The sequence below is a fragment of the Sus scrofa genome, chromosome 2, assembly GCF_000003025.6.
Source record: "Sus scrofa isolate TJ Tabasco breed Duroc chromosome 2, Sscrofa11.1, whole genome shotgun sequence".
NCBI classification, from domain to species: domain Eukaryota; kingdom Metazoa; phylum Chordata; class Mammalia; order Artiodactyla; family Suidae; genus Sus; species Sus scrofa.
The window spans coordinates 67591049-67618873 of NC_010444.4; the positions used below are offsets into that span (position 1 = coordinate 67591049).

Genomic DNA, 27825 nt, shown 5'->3' on the forward strand with positions numbered 1-27825 from the left:
AGAAACAAAAAAGGTGGTACATCTTATTACATGAGCTAAAACACATTTTAGGATTTTATGTCATCCATGCTCTGGTGCCCTGAAATGAGTCTTCAGCCTCTCTGCCATGTAATTCATAAAAGGTTTTTAAATGAGAGGTTGCATTTAATTACTATACCCATATTCCAGTAGTGATTGAAATTCTTTATAAAAGTGACCAGATATTTGTTAAATTCCAATCTCCCAAAAGACAAGTTAATTTTGCCACTCATGTTCTAGAGGTGGGTGTTCGACCCCCCATTTCCAAGAAGGAAGAGAAGCCCAGAGAGGAGGGGAGATCTACACATAGTGCACATATAGGGGTGAGAGATCCAGGACTCAAATATTGATCAGTTTATTCCTGCACCAGTTCTCAGTCATCTCTATGGTAGCTAAAAAGTGTTTCTTTTCAAACCAAATTTGTTCCCAGATTTGAAATGAAGATAGAAGAATTAATTCACCTTCTTTTTATTCAGTGTGTCTACCTGTTAATTATGGGAATGAACGAATAGTTTACAGAGGCCATAATGGCACCAATATGGTGGGTTATAGGGCTTTCTATGAATAGTCATGTTTTACAGTCCAGAATTTGTATATATAAATTCTCATTTATGTGATATAGAGAGAAGTACAAGAATTCTCATAGGGTTGTTATAAGATGAGAATGGTACAAATAACAATAAAATGAAAATATAACAGATATAATATCAAATAAAATTTTAATTTATAAATATATTAAATTACAAAGCTACTATTACATTTACAATATAGTAAATATATTTTAAAATATATTAAATTTATATTAAAATATATAGATTTATAAACTGATTAAAAGGATCTTTTAAAAATTTATTGAAGTATGGTTGATTTACAATATATTAATTTCTGCTGTATAGCAAAGTGACTTAGTTATACATGCACACATTCTTTTCATATTATTTTCCATTATAGTTTATCACATGATATTGAATATAGTTCCCAGTGCTATAGAGAAGGACTTTGTTGTTTATCCATTCTGTACATAGTAGTTTGTCTCTACTAATCCCAAATTCCCAATCCTTCCTCTCCCACACCCCTCCCCCTTGGCAACTACAAATCTGATCTTTATGTCTGTGCATCCATTGCCATCTTGTAGTTATGTTGATTTGCATAATATTCATTTTATTTTTATCATTTATTTATATGTATTTTTTTCTACTGTACAGCATGGTGACCCAGTTACACTTACATGTATACATTCTTTTTTCTCATATTACGTGTTCCTTCGTAAATGACTAGACAGACTTCCCAGTGCTACACAGCAGGATCCCATTGTTAAGCCATTCCAAAGGCACATTCTGCATCTATTTACCCCAAGCTCCCAGTTCCTCCCACTTCCTCCCCTTCCCCTTCCCCCTTGGCAACCACAATATTTTAGATTTTGTATGTAAATAATATCATATGGTATTTATCGATCTCTTTCTGGCTTACCTCTCCTAGCATGAGAATCTCTAGGTCCATCCATGTTGCTGCAAAGAATGTTATTTCATTCTATTTAATGGCAGAGTAATATTCCATCATAAAAACAACCTTATCTCATGTAATGTATTGCACAAGGAAAAGGCTGGAAGTAGGTGTATGTATTTCACAGGAGACTTAAACACAATGTTTTGGTTCCAATACATTTCAGAGGCATCATGTGTAGTATACTCTTCAGGTAAAATTTTGAGAAAGCTAGTTATGGATAAATAAATCAATATTGACATTGTGGAAACATTGACAAGAAAACATACCCATCAGCCTCGTGACACTGGTTGCTTTTGGAGTACAGATTTGCATCTACATTCTTTCTCTCATATTACCTTCCATCATGTTCTATCACAAGAGACTGGATATAGTTCCCTGTGTTATATACTAAAATATCATTAATAAGTTCTTTTGTATTATTTAATTAGATTCCCCATATAAGTTATATCATATCTTTCACTAGAAAAAAAATTAATGAAGGAGTATTATTAGGCCACTACAAAATTGAGCCCCCCCCCCCAAAGCAAAGAGAAGTCTCACACACCAGACATTTTACTGAGATTCTATGGGGTTAATAAAATTAACCCTGTATAAAATTAAAATATTTCAAGAGTGTTGTTTCAATTTCTTTAATGTTTAAACATTGAGAGATGCTCTGTATACTAACACCTTCTCTGTAGTTATCAGTGTTTTATGATTCTGTGCCCCAAACTAAACCATATTTATCAAAATTTGAAGGCCACAAAAGTCAAAGATTAAATGAATTTTTAAATTTTTTATTGATGTGTAATTGATTTACAACATTGTGTTAGTTTCATGTATACAATATAGTGATTCAAAGTTTTTGCAGATTATATTCCATTTTAGGTTACTGTACAATATTAAATACAGTTTTCCATGCTATAGAGTAAATCTTTGTTGCTAAACAGTTTTATGTGTAGTCATTTGTACATGTTAATCCCAAACTCCTCATTTGTTCCTCCTACCCCACTTCCCCTTTTTAATCATAAATTGGTTTTCTCTATGAGTCTGTTTCTGTTTTTTGCATAGATTCACTGGTATTATATTTTAGATTCCACATGTAGGTGATACATAATATTTGCTTCCTCTGTCTGACTTATTTCACCAAGCATAATATTCTCTAGGTCCATCTATGTTGCCGCAGATGGCAATATTGTATTTTATCCTTCATTTTCTGGCCAAACCTGCAGCATATGGAAATTCCCGGCCTAAGGGTCTAATAGGAGCTGCAGCTTCAACCTGTGCCACAGCCACTGGCAACACCAGATCCTAGCTACATCTGTGAACTACGATGCAGGTTCTAGCAACACCAGGTCCTTAACTCACTGAGCGAGGCCAGGGATCAAACCCTGTCTTCATGCATACTATGTCAGGTCCTTAACCCAATGAGGCACAATGTGAAATCCTTCATTCCTTTTCATGGTGGAATAATATATATATATATATATATACACCACGTTTTCTTAAACTGATTGCCTGTTGATGGGCACTTGGGTTGTCTCCATCTCTTGGCTATTGTAAGCAGTGCTGCTATGAACACTGAGGTACATGTATCTTTTGAATTAGAGATTTCATCTTTTCAGATTTTTATGCCCAGGAGTGGAATTGCTGGATCATATATGGTAGTTCGATTTTAGTTTTCTGAGGAACCTCCATACTATTCTCCATAGTGGCTGTACCAATTTACATTCCCACCAATGGTGTAGGAGGGTTCCTTTTTCTTCACACCCTCTACAGCATTTATTACATGTAGACTTTCTGAAGATGGACATTCTGACCAGTGTGAGGTGATACTTCCTTGTGATTTTGCTTTATATTTTTCACATGATTCTTGGCCATCTCTAAGTCTTCTTTGGAAAAATGATTTTAGGGCTTCTATCCTTCTTTTTGATTGGGTTGTTCATTTTTTTTAGCACTTTAACTTAGAATACAGATGACACAGCTTTGCCTTTTATTTTATTTTAATATGTTTATTTATTTATTTTGCTTTCTTAAGGGCCGTGCCCACAGCATATGGAGGTTCCTAGGCTAGGGGTCGAATTGGAGCTGTAGCTGCTGGCCTACACCACAGCCACAGCAACTTGGGATCTGAGCCGTGTTTGCAACCTACCCCACAGCTCACTGTAATGCCCAATCCTTAACAAACTGAGCGAGGCCAGGGATCGAAACTGCAAGCTCATGGTTCCAGTCAGATTTGTTTCCGCTGAGCCACAATGGGAACACCCAGGCTTGCCTTTTATAGAGTGTTTATCAATATTATAAATGAAGAGAATATCAATCACTGTGTTTGAATATGGTATTTTTAACTGCTTCTTAATGTTTAAAATTATTAGTATATTTATGTTAGAGCATGAAGGGTATTATTGTACTCTCTTTCTTTCTTAAAGAAGTATCTGTTTTTACTATGATCGTAGATTTATTATTTCTAATTTTCTTGCTCCTCTGTTAATCTTCAGTCGAGTGTTTCAAAAGTAAATGTGTACACGAAGAGGTGAATAACAAACAAATGAGGAAAGATTTCCAAGAAGATAGGATTCGAAATACTGAGAAATATTCTGCAGTCAATGACTCCAAGTGTCAATACTTTTTTGTGATTTGCTTGAGTTCAAAATATGGCAATCGTGCTGCATGCCCACTTGCTTGTTTCCTTTCTTCCAACCCTCTTTTCTTGTTCCAAAGGTGTACACACACATGGAACCACAAAATCTAACAAGTGTCTCAGACTTCTTCCTCCTGGGACTCTCAGAGGATCCAGACCTGCAGCCCTTCCTCCTTGGGCTGTTCCTGTCCATGTACCTGGTCACCATGCTGGGGAACCTGCTCATCATCCTGGCTGTCACCTCTGACTCCCACCTCCACACCCCCATGTACTTCTTCCTCTCCATCCTGTCCTTGGCTGACATGGGCTTCACCTCCACCACTGTCCCCAGGATGATTGTGAACATCCAGACTCACAGCAGAGTCATCTCCTATGTGGGCTGCCTGACGCAGATGTCTTTTTTCATCCTTTTTGGATATACGGATAGTACTCTTCTGACTGTGATGGCCTATGACAGGTTTGTGGCCATCTGCCACCCACTGCACTACCCAGGCATCATGAGCCCACGCCTCCGTTGCTTCTTAGTTTGGGTGTCTGTTTTTGTTCGTCTTTTGGACTCTCAGCTGCACAATTTGCTTGTCCTACAAGTTGCCTGCTTTAAGGATGTGGAAATTTCAAACTTCTTCTGTCACCCTTCTCAACTCCTCAAACTTGCCTGTTTTGACACTTTCACCAACACCATTATTGTGTATTTTATTGGCACCATCTCTGGTTTTCTCCCTATCTCAGGGATCTTTTTCTCTTACTATAAAATTGTTTCATTAGTTTTGAGAGTCTCCTCATCAGCTGGGATGTATAAAGCCTTTTCCACCTGTGGCTCCCATCTGTCAGTTGTTTGCTTATTTTATGGAACAGCTATTGGTGGTTACCTTGGATCAGCATTGTCGCCATCTCCCAAGAAGGATGTGGAAACCTCAGTGATGTACACCTTGGTCACCCCCATGCTGAACCCCTTCATCTACAGCCTGAGGAACAGGGTCATCAAGAGTGCCCTATGGAGGATCCTTCACAGAACAGCTTAATACCAGCTTGTGGGAAAATCTTTTTGAAATATAGATTGAAAAAATGAGCAAAACAAAACTTGCAGACCAATGAATACTGCTTCTTTGGTCACACTGTTGTTTCAGTCCTCTCTATGTTTCAAAAGTGGATATTAATTCTTTTGACTCATTTTTAGTTGGATTGTGGGAATATTCTGGGATCCATTGTACATCATAATGAATGCATAAGAGGTTCCCCTCAAATACCATGGTATCCAGAAGAAATGTACAACTCTCTTTTACATACTGAATGTTTTCACCTTTTTCCATTATTACTGTTTCTTTTCCACAAAACTTTTGCATCTGTCAAATCTGTTTATTCACATAATGGCTGAGCATGCAGTTCACTGGTCCTCAAGTATGGATTTTACGGAATCCCCTGAGTGTTTTATACATACTGAGGACTTGGTCTCATTACCAGAGATCCTGATTTAGTTGGACTGGTGTGTATCTAGGTAGGAGGAGTTTTTAAAAACACTTGGAAAGGTTTAGTTGTCATTGTCTCAAGAGATCAAGCTCGAAAGGATGTTACAAAAGAGCTTATTACAACTCCAGGCAACGTCCTCAAATACATTGTCCTTCAATATCATAAGATCTTCATTTGTGCTGGTCATTAAGGTACTGTCTCTCTGCCCCCAAATCACCCTTCTACACTTATCTTGTGATACCAGGGTGGTTCTTTTGAAATCACTGCTCTATCTTCCATATGGCTTTCTTCTTATATACTTTAAATAATGCTTAGTAAGTTTCATTTACCCCAATCAAGAGTTAAGTTCACTACTCTTTTTCTACCCCTAAGCCCTTGGTATTTATTGGCTTCTATCTGTTAACCACACAGTTCCATTTTTTTGACTGTCCTCTTGTAGCTATTTAACCAATTCTCTATGCTCAGTTCATTTAACTCGAATAAATAGCTTGTCTTTTTCTTGATAGACCCTTGAATGATCAACCATAACATGGGGAGAAATCTATGCCATGAGTCATGTGCAGTTGAAATGTTGACAGATGAGATTAAAAAATAGAAATGTCTTTAAGTACCTACCGTTGATAAAGGTTGTAGAACAGATTTAAGTCCTGGTATATTTCCAGTTGATATGTAGCTCTAAAAGTGTCTGAAGATTATTAAGTTACAAAATTTGTCATAAATAAATTAAACTTTGTCTTCCTTTACTTTACCATAAGTAGTAAAGGGCCTTGTTGGCAGCAAAGGTGAGCTCTTTTTCTTTCACTGGTAACAGGCTGGTTAGGACTTCACTGTTCCCAACCTTCCCTATATTCTGTCATAATAAATCAGTCTTTGGGCTTCATTTGTATTCTTCAAAATGATAATCCATATTTCCTTAGCAACATCACAATAGTTTCCTCTTAATTTTTTTTATTAGAATTGATTTACAATGTTCTGTCTATTTCTGCTATACAGGGAACTACATATCTAATCGATTTGATGGAACATGATGGAGGATAATGTGAGACAAAGTATATATATATATACTTTATATATATATATATTATATATATATATATATATAAAACTGTGTCACATTGCTATATATATATATATAGTAATCTTTGTTCTCTGAAGATCTATCAACAACTAATTTAGTTGACTCTGCTTTTTAAGTGTAAGGAAATCACCTACCAACTACATCAATACAAAACTTTGATTTGAAGAAAGGAATGAACTTGACAGATGATGAAGCCATAGAATTTAGTGGGGAACTATCACCCAGTACAAATTACTACATTACCCTATTTTCTATCTACTTATTCAAATTTAAGTGATAGCCAAAGAACCTTGGTAAGTTAGAAATCTATGTTGCCTTTTAATATCAAATTGTACACTCCCCTCAGAGGTAGCATTTTGTTCTTTTGTTTAGATTTAAATGTAAAAGGGTGATAATGATGGCTTAACATTAAGCATGGGAAAAGACTGAAAGTTTCACATAGCCATGAGGTGTGGTGTGACAATACTTGATTAGAATAAGAAATATAGATAATTGAAAGAATGCAGGATATGGAATACTCCACACCCTAATATGGCCTCCAAAATTTGATGTTTTGGCAATGCCAACTTTTTGGGGGGCCACACCCTCAGCATGCAGAATTTCCCAGGCTGTGGATCAAACACAAGCCACGGCAGCTACCCAAGCTGCTGCAGTGACAATGCCAGGTCCTTAACCCTCTGTGCCACAAGGGAACTCCTCAAAATGGTTTTCTGGACCTCAGAATCCTCAGCAGTAAATTAAGTGCAATAGTGCTTATCTTCCAAGGCCATACAACAATTTTATATAGTGTATGTCATGGACCAGTCCAATGGTAGTTTCCCACCAAATGGTTCATCCTACTATAACATTAAGGAAGTTAATTTAAATATGCATTTAAGTAATTCATAAGTAACCCAAAGTTATGAGCTTGTGTCATATGATATAGAACATATTTCTATTTAAGTTCCGCATCTGTAGAGTTAAGATAATAAGAGCACTTAACTGAGAGGCCGATTGAGAAGATACAATGAAATGCAGTAAACAGAACACTATGCATTCAGTATGTAGCAGTCAATCAATAAGGGCAACTTGTTATAATTAATATATTAACAGGCCATTGTATAGTTTTAATACACAGGCTTCACAGGCTGAAATTTGACTTGAGGCATTAGCTCCTACAACTAATTAGCTGAGTGTACTGGGAGGTATTTTCATAATTCCCAGGGCCTTTAACGCTTCAGTTTTAATGATATTTAGCTGAAAGCATTCTGGGATTAAACAGACAATATTCCTATGTTATTAACTAAATAAATACAGATATCATTATCTTCATGTATCCTAGCTTGATGTATTCCTTTTTCAACTTTATTGAAATATAACTGGCATACAATTGTAAGTTTAAGATGTACAGTGTCTTGATTGGATACCATTATATTATATATTACAAGGTGATTACCACCATAGAGTTAACTCACACTGTCATCATGTCACACATGATTTAAAAGATATCTTTTTTTGTGGTGAGAGCATTGAAGACCTACTCTCTTAGCAACTTTCAAGTGTATAATACAGTATTATTAACTATAGACACCAGGCTGTATATTAAATCTCCAGAATGTATTCATCTTCTAACTGAAAGTTTGCACCCCTTGACCAACATCTCCCCATTTCCCCCACCCGCAGTCCCTAGTAACCACCATTCTACTGTCTATTTCTAGAGTTTGGTTTATTTAGATTCCACATATAAGTGATATCATATTATATGGTATTTGTCTTTTTCTGACTTACGTAGATAAACACCCAGGCATGGGATTGCTGGGTCACATGGTTGTTCTATAGCTAGATTTTTTAGGAACCTCCATAGTGGTTGTACCACTTCCTTCCCTTTCATGCAGCTATTCTCAGTTTGGTTCTACTCTGTTGCTGAAATTTCCCATGTGGACCCCTGACCTCTTCCAGAGTTGTTTTTGTACATGGATAGCTGTCTAATTGTTGATCATTGTGGGATTACAGAGGCTGGGTTACTCCTACTTTACAATCTCAGTGATGTCATTGGCTTCATACCAGTTAATGACAAATTAATCTCAAAATTCCTCCTCCAGGGACCTCTGCATCAGGAGGACTGCATTAGTAGAATGTGGAATGTTGCAAGGGATCATTCCCCTACTACTCACTTTATTAACTGGAAAAAAATTAACAGGCCCATAGCACATATACTTAAATCTCTGTGAATACAAACTGATCTAAAGAAAATAAATTCTGGAACAGGATGCGCTCTTCCCAATGAGAAAAATCAGGATTCCCCTAGGGATTTTTGCTGTACTGAGGCACAGAAGGGCTGTGGCTGTCAATGGTGCGACCTTGGTGATGGAAGAAAAATTACATTGGCTTTTTCAAACTTCCTATCCTGAAACAACATGGTGAGGTCTGCAGAAATACCAAATCAGAGCCAATTTCTACCCATATGCCAGTTCTTCTCAACAGGGAAACTTCTATTCATGCTACGGTGGAAACTCATGTCTTGAGTGTGTCATGGGACTAGAGATTTGTTTTCAAAGCTTTCAATAGGGCAGTACTAATGGGATATCACTTTTGAGATTAGGGTGCAAAAAGACTGCCTTTCCTCTTTCTGACCCTTGTTTCTCCATCTCCTTGTCTGCTTCATTTGATGGAAACCAACTGGCAAGAGCTCACAGGGATCTCCATCTTTCTAAAGGCTACATGAGCAGGCTTGAAAATAATTCTTCTTCCAGTGAAACTTTGAGAGGACTGCAGCTCTAGCTGACACCTTGATTGGCATCTGTTAGATACTCTGGTTTCTTTAAGAGAAGTAGCAACTTATAAATACGTGTATAAAGTCCATAGTTTTCTAATATACCAACATCCATCAATTAAAGAGAAAAATTACAACTTGAGCCATCATTTAAATGAGCAAAAATCCCTAAAAAGGGGACTAGAACATTCCTCGTAGAGACATAAACCCTAACTGAGAAAAGAGAAGTAACTTCAGAGCTCGCTATACAATTATCCTTAATTTATTGGATTGACACAATGGATTTGCAGATGTCAAAGTCAAAAAGTCATACATGAAATTTTTAAAAAGAGGCTGCACATTAAGTTAGGATGCTTGAAGTTGGAATGCAATTCAATCTGTACATTGAAAGAGTACAGGTGAGCATTCTCTTGAGGAGAAGAAAGCTCCAGAATGCTCAAAATACATTTTGTTTTCTTCTTTTGTTAATATTAGGAGGTCCTCAGAGACTGGGATAACATGGACCAACTTTGTTAATGAGGAGCTCTGTGCATTGTGTTTTTAAGGCAATGTAGGAGTAAGTAATAATTAGCCAGTGTCTCCAGCCTTTCAGGGTACCATTCTCAGGCAGGTTTTATATGTATCTCCTCCTCCCAGAGTCATTATCTGCATAAGGGGATTCATGCCTATGTATGTCTTCCTCAGTTCTGAGGACAGAGCCTTTGCCCTCATTATTCATCAGGCAGAAGAGGGCAGTGGATCCAAACTCCTAGGTCATGATGCAGCAAAGATACAACATGGACCAGTGAGTACCCAGGGAGGTGGTGGATGGGGGAGGGACTGTTGGGAGTTGTTTCCTCATCAAGACAAGAAGAGTGGATGGGGTAGTTGGGTGGGAGGACACTGGTATGCTAGTTTCAGCTCAGTAGCTGATGAAATCTATGTTCTGTTTTTCTGCTGGGGATTTCAGAACTCGCATTCAGAATTCTTCTCTCCTCCATCACCCATTCTAGCATCCATAAGCATCATCCACAAGAGAGAAGGCAGTGGATCTCTTTGAACCATCCTCTAAGCACTCCAAGATCATCTTGGAGGAGTTCCCACTGTGGCACAGTGGATTAAGAATCCAGCTTCAGTGGCTGAGGTCACTGTGGAGGCACAGATTCGATCCCTGGGCTGGCTAACTAGGTTAAATGCAGCTGTGTCCCATATTCATTCCCTGGCCCAGGAATTCCCATATACCACCAGGTGGCCATAAAAAACTACGATGTTACATGTCATCATTATGATCATGTTGCTGATGAAGAGGGTAGCCATAATATCTCAAGCTTCATCAAGGTTTTCCTGTGACAGGCTCTTAGCTATGTGCTATGTAGCCTTCAAATTTCCATCTACACAATTATCAACAAGATAGAGGTACACGCATTATTGCTTTTTTTTTTTTTACACTCGAGCAGAGTATTCTCATTTAAATTGGTCTTGGGGTAAAAAGGAGTGAACTCAGGTTTGGATCTGAGCAGTGAGAGTATTCACAGGGTACAGGAGAGTGCCTTTCTGTACCGTTTAGTTTCATGTGGACCCTTGAAAAGTGGCTAGTCCAAACTGAGGTATGTTTTGCAGGCTTTATATATGTGCATAAATCGGGTTTGACATAACTCTTTCATCGTACTACATAGGTGTCATGGATGTTTCTCCCTATAAGCACAAGGATCTAGTTCTTTGTTGTAACAAAGGCATGGGCAATGGTGGCAGCAGTGGTGTTTAAAGATTTTGGTCTTTTTATGATGCAGATGACAGAAAATACACAATACCAGTTTTTTTCTTCTCTTCTTTTCTCTCCCACCTCCTCTCTCTTTCCCCTTCTCCCTCTATCACAATCCTCTACCTTCCACCCTCATGAGCAACCACATAAGGTACCTATATCTTCCACAGGGTATCCTCTTTCCCCTGAGCACCCATGTTGGCCACTGCATGCTTGAAACACATAGCCAGTCAGTCCCCTGACCCTAGTGTCAGCCATAGCTTTATTTGAAGATGTACAGACAGGTCTGGACTGAGACACATTACCCAGGGCCACATTAAGGGAAGACACAACCCCAAACTCTTGTCTCAAATGGCCAAATAATTAGTGAAACTCCTATGCTAGATTAGCTACACCTCTAAGAGAGGATTGGAAGGGCTCAATGTATGCAGCTCAGTGCAGCACAGTCTGAAGGACAAGCTTGCCAGGAGGCAGTTGCCAATGTGTGTGTTTGCCATCAGGCAACAAAGCGAGTGAGCAAGCTGCAACATGAGCAGAAAAACCTCTGATGGTGGTGGTCATTGTCCCAGTGCCTCACTTGTTACACTGGACACTCTTCAGAAATAGCACAGACTCCCATGCCAGATTTGGCTTGGATGGTGTGATAGACAATGCCACACATACAAGAGGGTGTAATAGGTTTTACTCCTCAGCTGAAGATCTTCCTGTCTGGGGAGTGAAGGGAAGGTCCTCTAAGTGAGTTTGCAATGGCTGAAGAGTTCAAGAAAAGTGGCCTGTTTGAGGGTTAAAAAATTTTTTTTAATTGTGGCAAGAGTGTAATTTCTGAGTGAGAGTTCCTGCCTGTGTGCTCAAGGTGGCTTGGTTTGAATTTTCCAGCATCACCAAAGGAAGGAGGACCTGGAACTTATAAACTTGCCCACAATTTGCGCCGGAGGGGAAGAGAGAAATGTATAGCTTAATGCTACTGTATAGATTGTCTAGGGAACTATATCCAATCTCTTGGGATAGAACAGATGGAAGATAATATGAGAAAAAGAATGTATATATATATGTATGACTGGGTCATTTTGATGTACTGCAGAAATTGACCCAACATTATAAATCAATCATACTTTAATTTTAAAAAATTAAAAATGGCAACTGCCCCCAAACACCAAAACAGCAACAGCAGCAACAATGGCAAAAAAGACACACAAAAAATACGGCTTAAAATCTGCCAGCAACCAAATATCAAACACAGAAAATAGACCCACATGCTTTATTGCATAGTTCTTAGGGTTTTATAAATGGTTCAAATCAAGGAAGTTAATTATACCTCATTTGGATAAAATACAGTATATATGACTGTCTATTAGTGTCCTTCAATTAGGATTTTTTTTCTTCAGAGGAAAGGATATTTCTTATTCCTCTGGTTTCCTTGAAAGGATTGGAACTGGTATTTCAGTGTTCTTATGGTGTTGTTTTAGGTTTTAAAGTTTTATTGAAGTATAGTTGATCTACGAAGTTGTAATAATTTCTTACATACAACAAAGTGATTCAGCTATACATGTACACACATCTGTTCTCTTTCAAATTCGTTTCCCACATTGGTAATCACAGAATATTTGGTTGAATTCTCTGTCCCTGTTGGCCATTCATTACTTATGGAGAGTTTTTTTGGTCTCTAAATATCCTTACTCCTCCTCTAAGTTCTTTAGCTTATTTTTTTCAATATGATACATATACTAACAGATGAAGGAGAAAAAAACCTGGGAAAAAGGAATTTCATAGAAGGGTGTGTTTGTTATGACAAAGAAATATTGCTAAAGGGCTGTGGTCCTCAATTGAATATTTTATGTATGAACTGCTTGGCTCTGAACAGAGACACACTGATGGGTACATGTATACTTGTTTCCTTTTATATCAACTCTCATTTATTTTTCAGAAAGTGCCTCTGCTCCATGAAACCACAGAATTTCACCGGTTCTTGGAATTCCTCCTCCTGGGGCTCTCAGAGGATCCAGAACTGCAGCTTCTAACTTTCCTCCTGTTCCTGTCCATGTACCTGGTCACCGGGCTGGGGAATCTACTGCTCATCCTGACCATCAGCTCTGACTCCCACCTCCACACCCCCATGTACTTCTTCCTCTCCATTCTGTCCATGGCTGACCTCGGCTTTACCTCTACCACAGTCCCAAAGATGCTTTTGGACATTCAGACTCACAGCAGAGTCATCTCCTATGTGGGATGCCTGATTCAGTTGACTCTCTTTAATCTTTTCGGGTATTTGGACAGTGCGTTTCTGTGTGTGATGGCCTACGATCCGTTTGTAGCTATCTGTTATCCCCTGCACTACCAGGTCATCATGAACCCCCGCCTCTGTAGCCTGCTGGTCCTGGGGTCTTTTCTGTTCAACCTTTTGGACTCCCAGCTGCACTGTGTGATGATGTCACATCTTACCTTTTGTACCAAAGTGGAAATTCCTCATTTCTTCTGTGACCCTCAATCTTGGCTTCATATTGGAAGCATCTGATAAACTTTAAAAATCCTCTTGCCTGAGTCCCACCACCGAGCATTAAAATTTACTTGGATTGGATTTTATTTTTTTAAAATTTTCCTATTTTTTTGTCTTTTTGTCTTTTTAGGGCCGCACCTGAAGCATATGGAGGTTCCCAGGCCAGGGGTCCAATCGGAGCTGTAGTTGCTGACCTCTGTCACAGCCACAGCAATGCAGGATCTGAGCTGCATCTGCATTCTACACCACAGTTCACAGCAACACCACATCCCTAACTCACTGAGTGAGGCCAGGGATTGAACCCACAACCCCATGGTTCCTAGCTGGATTTGTTTCCACTGTGCCTTGATGGGAACTCCATGGATTGGCTTTTAAAAACCTTTTCATTCTAAAGTAAAATGTAAGAGATCAATCATCACATCACTAGTTTTTCTTCCAAGATTGGAGGGGATGCTCTTTCTTTAGTTGAACTCTTAATGGAATTGGCTCTCATCCACAGGCCACTGTGCAGAGAAAACACATCTAAAACAGCAGAATTATATTTGGTGAGGAGAGCCATGACACTTAGGATCAGCAAGGAACATGAAAACTGGCTGGTGGAGGAAGAAGCCAAGTCACCCTACAGCTCAGATGCTTTTTGATGCTTATGTTTATTGACTGTAATTTGGGCAAGATTGTAGGTGTTATTTAGTTTCTCCTTTCTTCTTCTATTTCTGCTCCATTTTTATCATCCTTTCCCTATCCTTCCTTCCCCTTTCCCTCCCTTTCTCTTCCATTCCTATTCCCCTTTTTCTTCTTCTTCCTCTTCTCCCTCCTCTTCTTCTTCCTCTTCTCCTTCCCCTTCATCCTCTTTTTCCTCTTTCTCCTCTCCTCCTCTTCCTTTCTTCCTTCTTCTTTTCCTTCTTCTCTTCTTCTTCTTCCTCTCCTTCTTCGTCTCCTTCTCCATCTTCTTCCAAACATCAAATTAAACATATTTCAGACATACAAAACAAATTTATGATTACAAAAGGGAGGTGTGGGGGAGAGGAGGGATAATTTGGGAGGTTAGGATTAACAGATACACATGGCTACGTATAAAATAGTTAAACAAGGATCTATTGCACAGCACTGCAAATGCTATTGAATTTCTTATAATAACCATAAGGGAGAAGAAGCTGGAAAACCATATATATCTATCATTATGTTTACCTGAATCACTGTGTTGTACACCTTAAACTAATATATGAATTACAAAAAAAGAAAACAAAGATTTAATTAGATTAGAGAGCAAAAAGGGCATGACTGATTTTTTTTTTTTGGCTGTGTATGTGACATGTAGATTTTCCTGGGCCAGGGATTGAACCTGTACCACAGCAGGTATCTGGGCTACTGCAGTGACAATACTGGATCTTTAACCCACTGCACCACAAGGGAAGTCCAGAGCATGACCAAGTGAGTCTATGTGAAGCCAATGTTGAGGATTATTGAATTCTGTCAGACTTTTCATTCAAAGATAGCTTGTATGTCTTGGGCCCTTTACTGTTCTTAATTAGATCCTGAAGATCTTAAAGTAATCGGAATTCATAAATAAGATAGAGTATTTACCTTAGCAAGACCAATGTGATTTTTCTCAGTATTTCTGATAATATTTTTTCATATATCTTCTCTCTCCATATGAGCTGGTCATATGAGCTGGTTATTCAGGTACTGTTTTTCTCCTCCAAAATTACCCTTTAATATTTAAGTTGTGATACTATGGTGGGGACGGAGCATTTTTAGACTGCTGTTCTGAATTTCCATCTCATTTCTCTTAGTTCCTTCTCATTCATGTTTGGGAAATGTCATCCTGCCCTATCGCCCAACTTTTCCCCATATCCCTTAACCTATGGCATTGTCGCCACTTCCTTCAGTGACCACTCTGTGTTACAATGTCTTTTCTTGTGTGCCTTTCATTTCTTAATAATTATTTGACAAGTACCAATATTAAATTATCACCATTAAAATAAATAGCACGATCTCCCTTCTCTTGATTGAACCCTGACTATTAAATCATAATATGGGGGATAAATCTACATTGTGAGAGGCAACTGAAATTTCAAAGTGAGCTTAGCCTATAAAAATAAGGGTGATTGTAATGATATGGCTTAGTTTTGGATATGAAGTTGAAGTTTAAATACTGGTATATCCAGTTAGTGTGTGGTTCTAATTGTGCCTGTAGATAATTGTCACCCTAGTCCTTATGTATAATCTTATCTTAATTTTTATTACTCAAGGACAGCAAAGGATCACACCCTCAGCAAAGCAGAAACCTTTCCTTTCACTACTAACCACCTCATTAGGATTCACTTTATAATAATGCATCTCTTCTTCCCATCATGATCACATATTTGGGGTCACTCTGTTTTCTGCTACATACCTAGGTATCTATGGTCATCTCAACCTTCCCTTTAGAGATGCTACACATTGTTTCTGAGAGAGCAATCTGGGCTTTTTGAAGATCTATCCAGTAACGGTCTAAATTACTTGGCCTTTAAAATATTTTCTTGGAGTAGAGTTGACTTAAATGTTGCGTTAGTTTCAGGTATACTGCAAAATGAATCAGATATATCAATATCTATATCTATATCTATCTATCAATTCCTTTTCAGATTCTTTTCCCATGTAGGTCAGCATAGTATTTACCCTGCCTTTTACCAAGGACCTAAATTACCTATGAATTTCACTAACAATGAACTAGTCCCTGATTGAAACCTCCCACTAAGAAATGACTTCTCTTAAATATTAGATTTTTCTTCCCCGAGCATTTTAAAATGTCTCAGCCCTCACACCTTCTTCTCCAATCCTCTCTTTACTTCTGCTATTTGGTCATTATGGCTCCTAAAATGTTCTTTTGCCACTTATGCACACACACATAATTAGCATCCTTTCTCTCATATCCAGCTATATTGAGTAAATAATCAAGTTCTTTATATCCATTAATTAGAAACCAATCTCTGAGTTCCTCATATAGAGAGATCAGAGCCAGGTGGGCTGTAAAGAGAAGACATAGAGGTTGCCAGAAATCATGATTTCCATGCACTTCACTTTATCTCACTCTATAGGACAAAAGCCACATTTTTAAAAAAAGACATCAAGTAGTTCCTGTTGTGGCTCAGAGGGTTACAGACCTCATGTTGTCTCCATGAGGATGTGGGTTCAATTCCTCCTCACTCAGTGGGTTAAGGATCTGCAAGCTGCAGCATAAGTCACAGATGGGGCTTGGGTCTGGCATTGCAGCTCCAATTCAACTCCTGGCCTGGGAACTTCCATTTACCACAGTTTCAGCCATAAAAAGAATAAAGAAGACTTCAGGAGTCAAATACAAAGATCCTAAGAAGTATACATTTGTAGAGAAATGTGCCCTTTCTAGTTGAACAGAAAGCAGAAACCTCTAGAGACTCTTGTTGGATTGGTCCTGAAATGGCTGTGGTTTCTGTTGGCAAAGAGAAAACGACTCTGTTGTTTTTTTCTTTAAGAGTTTAAATGTCTCTTTCAACATATAGCTCTAATCGAGAAAACATAAACAAGCATATTATGAACTCTCTACATCTCTACACCCCCTCCCACATGCAAAAAAACTTACTAAAATACACAAAAAGAGTAGGTAATTTCAAAATTAAAATTTACTTGAATTGTGATGGCACAAAAAGTTTAAATTCTAAATGAGTCCAACTACTGTGAAGACTTTGAACTTCAAGACATGAGGATGGCCCCACAATTATCATCACCATGCAAATTATTCACTCCAGGATCACTGCTGATCAGTTTTACTGAGACAGCAGTGAACATCTCAGCATCTCTATGTTATTCTATAGGTGGTTCACCTTGAGATAAGCAAGAAGTCTTTCCAAGGGTATGTGACACTTATTTCCAACATGGAAAGGCTTGGGAGACTTCTCTATTTAAGAGAAACCAGGGAGACTTCTTATGACATGGCCAGGGGCAGCATGGTGGGATCTGCAGAAATACCTACAATAGAACAAATTCTTTCATGTATAAGTTATTCTCCAGTAAAGATTTTTTTTTAAAAGTTGGTGTTATGAAGCATTGGGAACTATACTATATTTGCCTCTTTTTTTTGGCCACACACATGGCATGCAAAAGTTCACAGGCCAAGGATCACACTTGTGCCACAGCAGTGACAGTGCTGGTTTCTTTTCTTTTCTTTTCCTTTCTTCTTTTCTTTTCTTTTTTTGTCTTTTTGTTGTTTTAAGGCTGCACCCATGGCATATGGAGGTTCTCAGGCTAGGGGTCAAATCAGAGCTATTGCTGCCTGCCTAAGCCAGAGCCAGAGCAAAGCCAGATACAAGCCACGTCTGTGGCTACACCACGGCTCACAGCAATGCCAGATCCTTAACCCATTAAGTGAGGCCAGGGAGCGAACCCACAACCCCATGGTTCCTAGTTAGATTGGGTTCCACTGCACCATGATGGGAACTCCCAGACTGTGCTGGTTTCTTAACCTGCTGAGCCACTAGGGAACTCCAAAGAGCTGGGTACTATGTTGAAAAGCAGAGAGACATCTCTATAGTCTGGTGCTTAGAGAACAAATTCCTGATAGAGGATGAAATCTTTGTGATAAGCAGCTTCTAAGATGCTCCCAATTAGCTCCCATTTAGCTCTTTAGGGCTGCACATGTGGCATATGGAAGTTCCCAGGCTGGGGGTCAAATAAGAGCTGCAGCTGCCAGCCTATGCCACAGCCACTGTAGTGCCAGATCCAAGCCATGCCTGTGAACTATGCCACAGCTCATGGCAATGCCAGATCCTTTAACCCACTGAGAGAGCCCAGGGATTGAACCCACCTCCTCATGGATACAGCCTAGGTTCACAACCCGCTGAGCCACAACAACAACTCCCACATCTGTATTAATGACCTTTTATAGACAAAGTTTTGTGGGTGTTGACTAGAGCTAGTGACTTCCATGCAAGGAAATGTATTTGGAAAATTATTCATGTGTTATTCCAACATTAGTGAGTAAATAATCAGACTTTCAGCCTGCTAGCCCTCTTCTGCTTTCAGCTCTCACATATTTCAGAGGTCCAGTAGATTAAGTCCATGTGGCAAGAAACTGAGGGATGCCTATGGCCAACTGCCCAAGAGGAACTGGATCCTGCCTTTGCCATATGAGCAAACTTGAAATCATATCCTCTTCTAGTCAAGCATTGATATGGTGGCAGTTCCCACGTACATTTTATTTATTTATTGTTTATTTTATGGAAGAATAGTTGATGTACAGTGTTGTGGTAGCTTCAAGTGCACAGCAAAGTGATTCAGTTATACATATACATATATCCATTCCTTTTCAGATTCTTTGCTTTTATAGCTTATTACAAAATATTGAGTATAGTTCCACATGTTATATAGTAGGTCCTCACTGGTTATTTATTTTATATATGGTAGTATGCATATTTTAACAAACTCCTAATTTATTCCCCATACCCTTTACTAACCATAGGTTTGTTTTGTGTATCTGTGAATCTAATTCTGTTTTGTAAATAAGATCATTTTTATCCTTTTTTTTAGATTCAGCATAGAAATGATAACATATGGTATATGTCTTCCTCTGTCTGACATGTTTCACTCATTATAAAAATCTCTAGGTTGAGCCATGTTGCTGCAAATAGCATTATTTCATTATTTTTTATGGCTGAGTAATATTCCATTGCATGTGTGCATGTGTGTGTATACACACACACAAAACACACAATATATGTATATATATATATGTGTGTATATATATATATATATATATATATATATATATATATATATATACCACATCTTTACCAATTTATCTACTGATTACATTTATGTTTCTTCCATGGCTACTGTAAATAGAGCTGCTATGAACATATGGGTGCATGTATATTTTCAAATTATGGTTTTCTCTGGATAAATGCCCAGGAATGGGACTTCATGATCACACACTAACACTCTTTTTAGTTTTTTAAAGAAGCTCCATACTGTTCTCCATAATACTGGCCTATATTTTGAATGTATACCTCTGTGAGACTTCCTGAAGTATTTAATCAAACAGTTAACTTCCTGATAAGTATATGAAAATAGGTAGTTGTCTAATGTACCAATATATATCAACTCAGCAGAAAAATGAAAAAATGGGCTGTCATTCAAAATAGCAAGAAATATCCACCTCCAATGCCCACATCTATTTCCACTGCTAAAATACACGTTGTCAACCAGGACAATCAAAAGAAAAATAGGAAGTTCTCCTTGGAGATGTAAATCTTAACTGAAAAAAAAAGAAATATATCTGATTCTGAATATAAAAGACCTAATTCTCTCTAAATTTCATTATTACTTAATGGATTTGCAGATTTAAGGCATACTTAACTTATTTATTTATCTTTTTAAATGATTTTTATCTTTCCATCATAGCTGGTTTACAGTGTTCTGTCAATTTGCTACTCTACAGAAAAGTGACCCAGTCACACATGCATATATACATTCTTTTTCTCACATTATCCTCCATCATGCTCCATCATAAGTGATTAAATGTAGTTCCCAGTGCTATACAGCAGGACCTCATTGCTTATCCATTCCAAAGGCACTAGTTTGCATCTACTAAACCCAAATTCATTATATGTTTTTAATTGATAGAATATGAGTTATTTTTATAAGAATCCCTGTAATTTGGAAGTCAGAAGTGAGTCATACATTTGAGCTTTCTCCTAAGATGAGGAAGGTTCCAAACTCTTCCCTTTTCTCCTTTCCTGCTTTCGCTAATATCAGCAAGTCCTCAGAGGTTGGGAGGACCTGGACCTATTTGGCTAATTATGAGCTTCTGAGCATTGAGCCCCAAGGTCCCACAAAGGTAAATAATCACTTTTGCCTTCCAGCTCCTCAGTTTCTGGTTCCAGTCCAGTGGGATTCATACCTATATGTTCTCTTCCCAGAGTCATTCATTGCCTGCATCAGAGGACCCATGCTAGTCCTGAGAACAGTGCTTGAGTTTTCATTGCTTACCAGGCAAGAGAGGGGTTTTGGGATCATCAGTCTTTGCTCATGCCCCAGCAGAGATGCAGAGCAGCCAGTGAGTGCCCAGGGAGAAACTGGATGGAAGACAGGCTGGAGGAGCATTTTTTTCCCTTTTCACTGAGATAAGCAGGACAGCTATAGGGGAGGGAATCAGTATCCAATGTTTCAGCTAGAGATCTATGAGGTTTAAATCCTGGTTCTGTTGGGGGTGCAGGAACTCTCACAAACAATGTTATTTTTTTTTTTATTTTCCCACTGTACAGCAAGGGAGTCAGGTTATCCTTACATGTATACATTACAATTACATTTTCCCCCACCCTTTGTTCTGTTGCAACATGAGTATCTACACATAGTTCTCAATGCTATTCAGCAGGATCTCCTTGTAAATCTTTTCTAAGTTGTGTCTGATAAGCCCAAGCTCCCGATCCCTCCCACTCCCTCCCCCTCCCACCAGGCAGCCACAAGTCTCTTCTCTAAGTCCATGATTTTCTTTTCTGAGGAGATGTTCATTTGTGCTGGCCATCAACAGATGATTGGATTCGGAAGATGTGGTATATATACACAATGGAATACTACTCAGCCATAAAAAAGAATGACATAATGCCATTTGCAGCAACATGGATGGAACTAGAGAATCTCATACTGAGTGAAATGAGCCAGAAAGACAAAGACAAATAACATATGATATCACAAACAATGTTATTTTCATCCTGCACTGATTCTAGCACCTGTAGACATCTCTCCCACCACAGCAGGAAATATTTCCTTCTATACTATCTGCTAATCACCAAAATGATCATGAAGGTGATGATGACAATGATGGAAATGATGACATTGATCACAATATCATGAACATTTTATGTAGGGTTTCCTAGTGCCAGACTCTGAGATAAGTATTTTTTTTTCTTTTTATGGCTGCACCTGCAGCATATGGAAGTTCCCTGTCTAGGAATCAAGTCAGAGCCACAGCTGCAAGCTGGGCCATAGCCACAGCAACACCAGATCAGAGCTGCATCTGCGACCTGCTAGATCCTTAACCCACCAAGCGAGGCCAGGAATCCATCCTGTACCCTCGTGGACAATGTGCCATGTTCTTAACCCTCTGAACCACAATGGGAACACTGAGATAGGATTTTTTAAGGTTACTTGTTAACTTTTTTCTATATAACCTCCCCGAAAAAAGAACAACCTTCACTATCATTATTTTACAGGTAAGGACAGGAAAACATTTATATGTACTTGTATGTAAATATAGTCTTGGATAGAAAGGGGTGGAGTCAGATTTGAATGCAAAATTCAGACTCCATTCACAGGCCATCTAGACAATATTTTCATCTGTCAGTCCAACTTGATATTTCTCTTTTCTGTCACTGCTGCCAGAGACCCACTGTTTACTATGCTCTTCCTTTTGGGATTCCTATAAGACCACATTGGCGAGTAGAAGGTTTCACCTGCTGCATAAGTTATAGGAAGTGGAGTTCCCATTGTGCCTTAGCGATAATGAACCAGACTAGTATCCATGAGGACGGGGTACAACCCTTGGTCTTCCCCATTGGGTTAAGGGTCCGGCGTTGCTGCGAACTCTGCTGTAGGTCGCAGACACTGCTTGGATCTGGAGTTGCTGTGGCTGTGCTATAGGTCATCAGCTGCAGTTCTGATTTGACCCCTAGACTGGGAATGTTTCCATATGTTGCAGGTGTGTCCCTCAAAGAAAAAAAAAGTCATAGGAAGTTATCTGAGACCATAGGTGGAAGTCACAGAACTTGTTGACACACAGTGATCCAGGACAGTTCTCTCTCTTTCTTTGCCCTGTTCCTTGATTTTGTTTTGCTATCTACTTCCTCCTTCATGCTTATAATTTATTTCCCTTCAATCTCTAAAGGAGACATAAAATCAGAGTGTTGGGTTACATTCTTAGTCAGGAAACAGGAAGAAGTTAAAAGATATACCTTAGGAAACAGAGCTCTGAACCTCGGCTTAGACTCTCTGAAGTGGAAGGAAACAATGGACATGGTCAGTGCATGGGCTTCAGAGACACTCCATTTAATTTTAAATCCCTCTGTTCTACTCATTATCTGTGAGACCCAAGACAAGTCCTTAGGATCTCTGAGCCTCAGCTTTATCATCTGAATTGATCTCCAGTCCATATAGCTGTAATGATTAAGCATTAAACATAATAAGTACTGAATATGTGAGTAACTATGAGATGGATGCCTGCAGTAAGTATATTTTTGGCATTATCATTATCATTATTATTAAATGCCATGTATTTCAGTGATACAAAGTTTTAGTTTTCTTCAGAGCCCTGAGAAAACACTTTATTTTTGTCCTTACACAGGCGGTTTCTGAGTGGCTGGAGGGAAACAACTGAATCACTTTCATGTATTTTTTAGCTATAATTTCTTTATCCATAATTGACTCAAATAAGCAACTATCCAAATGTCTCTCTATAAAAATAGACAGACTATGGTAACCATAATATAAAGGAACAAACTGTTAATACACTTGATAAAACTGAGGGATCTCAAAGGCATTACAATCACAAAACCATAATGACTTAATCATACCTCTTGTCTCAGAAGATTATGACCTGCATGGTTCTTTTTAAAATCAACTGTACCTCAAACATACCAAATTTTAAAAATTTAAAAATTGATAGTTTATAATTGCTTACTACTATGTTAATACATTTTAGAACATCATTTTGGATGGATATTTATTATTATTTTTTTACAATCTTATTTTACTGCTTTTGCATAACTCAAAATCTAAATCTGAGATCAGTTTGTTTCAATATTTGCTTTAACAGGTATCACAACCGAAGAACATAATTCATAAATATGTATAGGGCCAAATAAAGGTAAGAAAAAAAATCACATTCATTTCTGCTTCCAGAGAGCCTATACCTGGCTTGGCACAGAGTAAGCTGCAAGCAAAACTATTTTTACTAAATATTGAATAGACCCTTCCTTGTTTCATCTGAAAGAGAGCTTAGGCAGTGTGACTTCCACATGGAGGGTAGTTTCTTCCTTCTAGAGATGTCCCACAGCACTGGACAAACAATAAAACAGTGCTTTGGTGTATCTCTGTCAGAGATTTTCTGAGGAAATCTATCATTTTCTACTTAATGGAATATAAAATATTCATTTAAAAACATGATATTTTCTTTATAAAGAAAGGGAGAGTGAGAGAGAGAATTTTATTGTGTGAATTAAGACACACTTTAAGATTTCTACATGTTTCATGAATGAATTGCCTGGGACATGATGGGCTTCTATCTCTCTACAGCACAATAAAATAAAAGGTCCTTAAATAATTTCTTAGGATTGCATTTCATTGATAAACCCATTATTCCAACTATGATTCAAACTCTGATTTAAGTTTTTTAGTTTTTATTAGAGAAGAGTTGATTTACAGAGTTGTGTCAATTTATTAGATTATAGTTGATTGACAGAGTCATGTCATAGTGCAGGATGCAAAATTCATACACAGAAATCTATTGCACTTACCATTGCATCAAAAAGAATAAAATCCTAGGAATAAAACACAAACAGATGGAAAGATATACCATGATCTTGGATTGGAAGAATCAATACTGTCAAAATGACCAAGGCAATCTATAGATTCAGTGCAATCCCTATCAAATTACTAATGACATTCTTCAGAGAATAAGAACAAAATATCTTAAAATTTGTATGAAATAAAAGAAATTAAAAAATAAAATACTTAAAAAAAAGAAATACAAATGACACCAAGTAGCCAAAGCAATATTGAAAAAGATAAACAGAAATGGAGGAATCAGGCGCTTTGACTTTAGCCTATACTACAAAGCTACAATCATCAAAACAATATGGTATTGGCACACACAAAAAAACCCAGAAATATAGAACAATGAAACAGGATAGAAAGCCCAGAAATGAAATGATCCATTTGATAGTAATCAATAAAGTTAATATTTACTGTTGTGATTTAAAATAAAAGCAGAAATGAACACAAGCACCTATGTCAACTAATTTATGACAAAGGAGGCAAGAGCATAGAGTGGAGGAAAGACAGTCTCTTCAGTAAGTAGTGCTGGGAAAAATGGGCAGCTGCATGTAAAAGAATGACATTAGAACATTTTCACACCATACCAAAAATAAAAAAATACCCTAAAAGTGAATTAATTACCTAAATATAAGGCCAGATACTATAAAACACTTAGAGTGAGATATAGGCAGAATGCTCTTTGACATAAATCACAACATCTTTTTTGATCCACCTCCTAGAGTAATGGCAATAAAAAACAAGAATAAATCAAACCAAATTTGCTTATAAATTTCTTAACCGTACATAAGAAGGTTGGCTTTGATGAGAAATCAACCATTCACAAAAGTTTGGGATTACAGACATATTTAAGAATGGTTGGAGTTCCCATCATGGCTCAGTGGTTAACGAGTCCAACTAGGAACCATGAGGTTGCAGGTTCGATCCCTGCCCTTGCTCAGTGGGTTAAGGATCTGGCGTTGCCATGAGCTGTGGTGTAGGTTACAGATGCGGCTCGGATTCCACATTGCTGTGGCTCTGGTGTAAGCTGGCGGCTACAGCTCTGATTAGACCCCTAGCCTGGGAACATCCCATAAGCCACGGGAGCCCCCAGAAATGGCAAAAAGACAAAAAAAAAAAAAAAAAAAGGAATTGTTATCAAGCCTCTGAAAACAAAAACAGCAAAAAGCAAACTTAACCTCAGACATTTCCCTGAGATAGTACAGACTGATGAAAATCACCAAAAAATGAAAAGTAGGTACAGAATATTCATTAAAAGTTAAATAATGTTTAATCACTGGTGCACTGTAAATCAATACCATCTTTAATTAGTGATGCATGATTTTGTGCCTATAACAAAAGCAAATTTATCAAAATATGAAGTGCAGCAAGAACAAATATTTATATGTTTGAATTATATTTTAGTGTTTGGACCAGATGGCCTACATATTTAAGTGAGTACTGGTCTCCATAAAAGATGGCTGTCATAACCAAATTATGAAAACCAAACATGAAAATAATTGCCATATAAAAATACAGAGTATGACTGTTTGATTTTAATTTAGGATCCTTAATGTAGTTTTATCTCTCCAAGTGTTACACTCCAAATCAAGAGAATTTGTATGATTAGGTACTTTAATTTTTTAAATTTATTAATTTATTTCCCACTTTAATAAATTTATTAGGGTATATTTACTTACACTGTTGAGTCAATTTCTGCTGTGCAGCATAGTGACCCAGTCATAATATACATATATTCTTTTTCTCATATCGTCTGCAATCATGATCTATCCCAATGACAGGATACAGTAGTTCCCTGTGCTACATGGAAGGACCTCATTGCTTATTCATTCTAAATACCTTATAGTGCTTCATAGTTTCATTTAATTGGAACAATTTTTTCTTGAAGAGAATATTCATTCTACTTTTTAAATTGAGGACTGATATTTTACTGTGTTCAAGAATTTATTATCTCAAGAATTCCTTTCTTCTATAACATTCTTCAGCCTAACATCTCTAACATGACTGTGTACAGAAAAAGGTGAATAACCCAGACATGAAGAAGAAAATTCTTTTAAGAACTCAAATAGAAATATTCATGAAGGTCCTGAGGTGTATGGTCCTCAAGTGTGAATATTTTACTGGTAGCGTTCTTGAATCAAAAATGTATACACTTATCTGGGTGTCTTGTTTTGTTTAGTCCAGCCATCTCTCTAGATTTTTTTTTCAGCTGCACCTGTAGCATGTGGAATTAACTGGGCTAGGCATAGAATCTGTGGCATAATAGTCGCCCAATATACCAGAGAGACAATGCAAGATCCTTAACCCACTGCACTGCAAGAGAACTCCAACTATCTCTTCTTCTTCAACAGGTGTCTCTTCTACATGGAACTACAGAATCTTACACATGTCTCAGAATTCCTCCTCATGGGACTCTCAGATGATCCAGAACTTCAGCCCTTCATACTTGGGCTCTTCCTCTGCATGTACCTGGTTGCCATACTTGGAAACATGCTCATCATCCTGGCTGTCAGTTCTGATTCCCACCCCCACACCCCCATGTACTTCTTCCTTTCCAATCTGTCTTTGGCTGACATTGGTGTTATCACCACCACAGTCCCAAAGATGCTGGTGAATATCCAGGCACACAGCAAATCCATCACTTATGCAGGCTGCCTCACTCAGGTGTCCTTTTTTTTCCTCTTTGGCTGTTTGGACAGTCTACTCCTGGCCGTGATGGCCTATGACCGGTTAGTGGCCATTTGTTACCCCCTGCACTACCTGGTCATCATAAAGCCCCACGTATGTGGTTTGTTGGTCCTGGTGTCATTTTTCATCAGCCTTTTGGACTCCCAGATTCACTTCTTGATGATTTCACAGCTTACCTTCTGCACAAATGTAGAAATCCCTAATTTCTTTCGTGACGCCCCTCAACTTATCCATCTTGCCTGTTCTGACACCTCCATTGATGACATATTAATCTATTTTACTGGTGGGATTCCCATCTCAGGGATCCTTTATTCTTATACTCAAATTGTTTCCTCCATTCTGAGAATTCCATCAACAGGTGGGAAGTACAAAGTCTTTGCTACCTGTGGCTCTCACCTGTCAGTTGTTTGTTTATTTTATGAAACAGCTCTTGGGGTGTACCTCAGTTCAGCTGTCTCCCCTTCCCCCCAGAAGAGTTTAGTGGCCTCAGCGATGTACACCCTGGTCACCCCCATGTTGAACCCCTTCATCTACAGCCTGAGGAACAAAGATATCAAGAATGCCTTGTGGAGGATTATCAACAGAATAGCCTAATGTCAGTATCTGTCTTATCCTTTTGGTTCACAGGACAGGAAAATGCAGCAAAATCCAATATGCACAACAAGAAATTTTGAATATGAACTCACATGTTATGTATGGACCCATATCGCCCTTTGTCATTTGTTTACACAGCTGTTACTCTCAGTATAACTCTAATGAAATTGGGGTGTTATTTTTGATTTACCACTTAAGTCGGTTACTCCAGGATTATGTATAGTACATCAGTACGCTTGTCTCACTTTCCTTGTGCATTATCCAGAACTCTTAGTCATGAGCACTCTCATTTCTCTCACTGCAA

General features: G+C 38.1%; 3 protein-coding genes across 3 annotated transcripts; all 3 read left to right on the forward strand.

Annotated features, from left to right (window-relative positions):
- Positions 4237-5166, forward strand: LOC110259634 (olfactory receptor 7E24-like). The gene has a single exon (XM_021085124.1). The coding sequence runs from the start codon at positions 4237-4239 to the stop codon at positions 5164-5166; it is 930 nt and encodes a 309-aa protein (XP_020940783.1).
- On the forward strand, positions 13221-13694 carry LOC110259635 (olfactory receptor 7E24-like). The gene has a single exon (XM_021085125.1). The coding sequence runs from the start codon at positions 13221-13223 to the stop codon at positions 13692-13694; it is 474 nt and encodes a 157-aa protein (XP_020940784.1).
- LOC110259636 (olfactory receptor 7E24-like) lies at positions 26601-27521 on the forward strand. The gene has a single exon (XM_021085126.1). It carries the CDS (start codon positions 26604-26606, stop codon positions 27519-27521), a length of 918 nt encoding a protein of 305 aa, XP_020940785.1. The 5' UTR covers positions 26601-26603.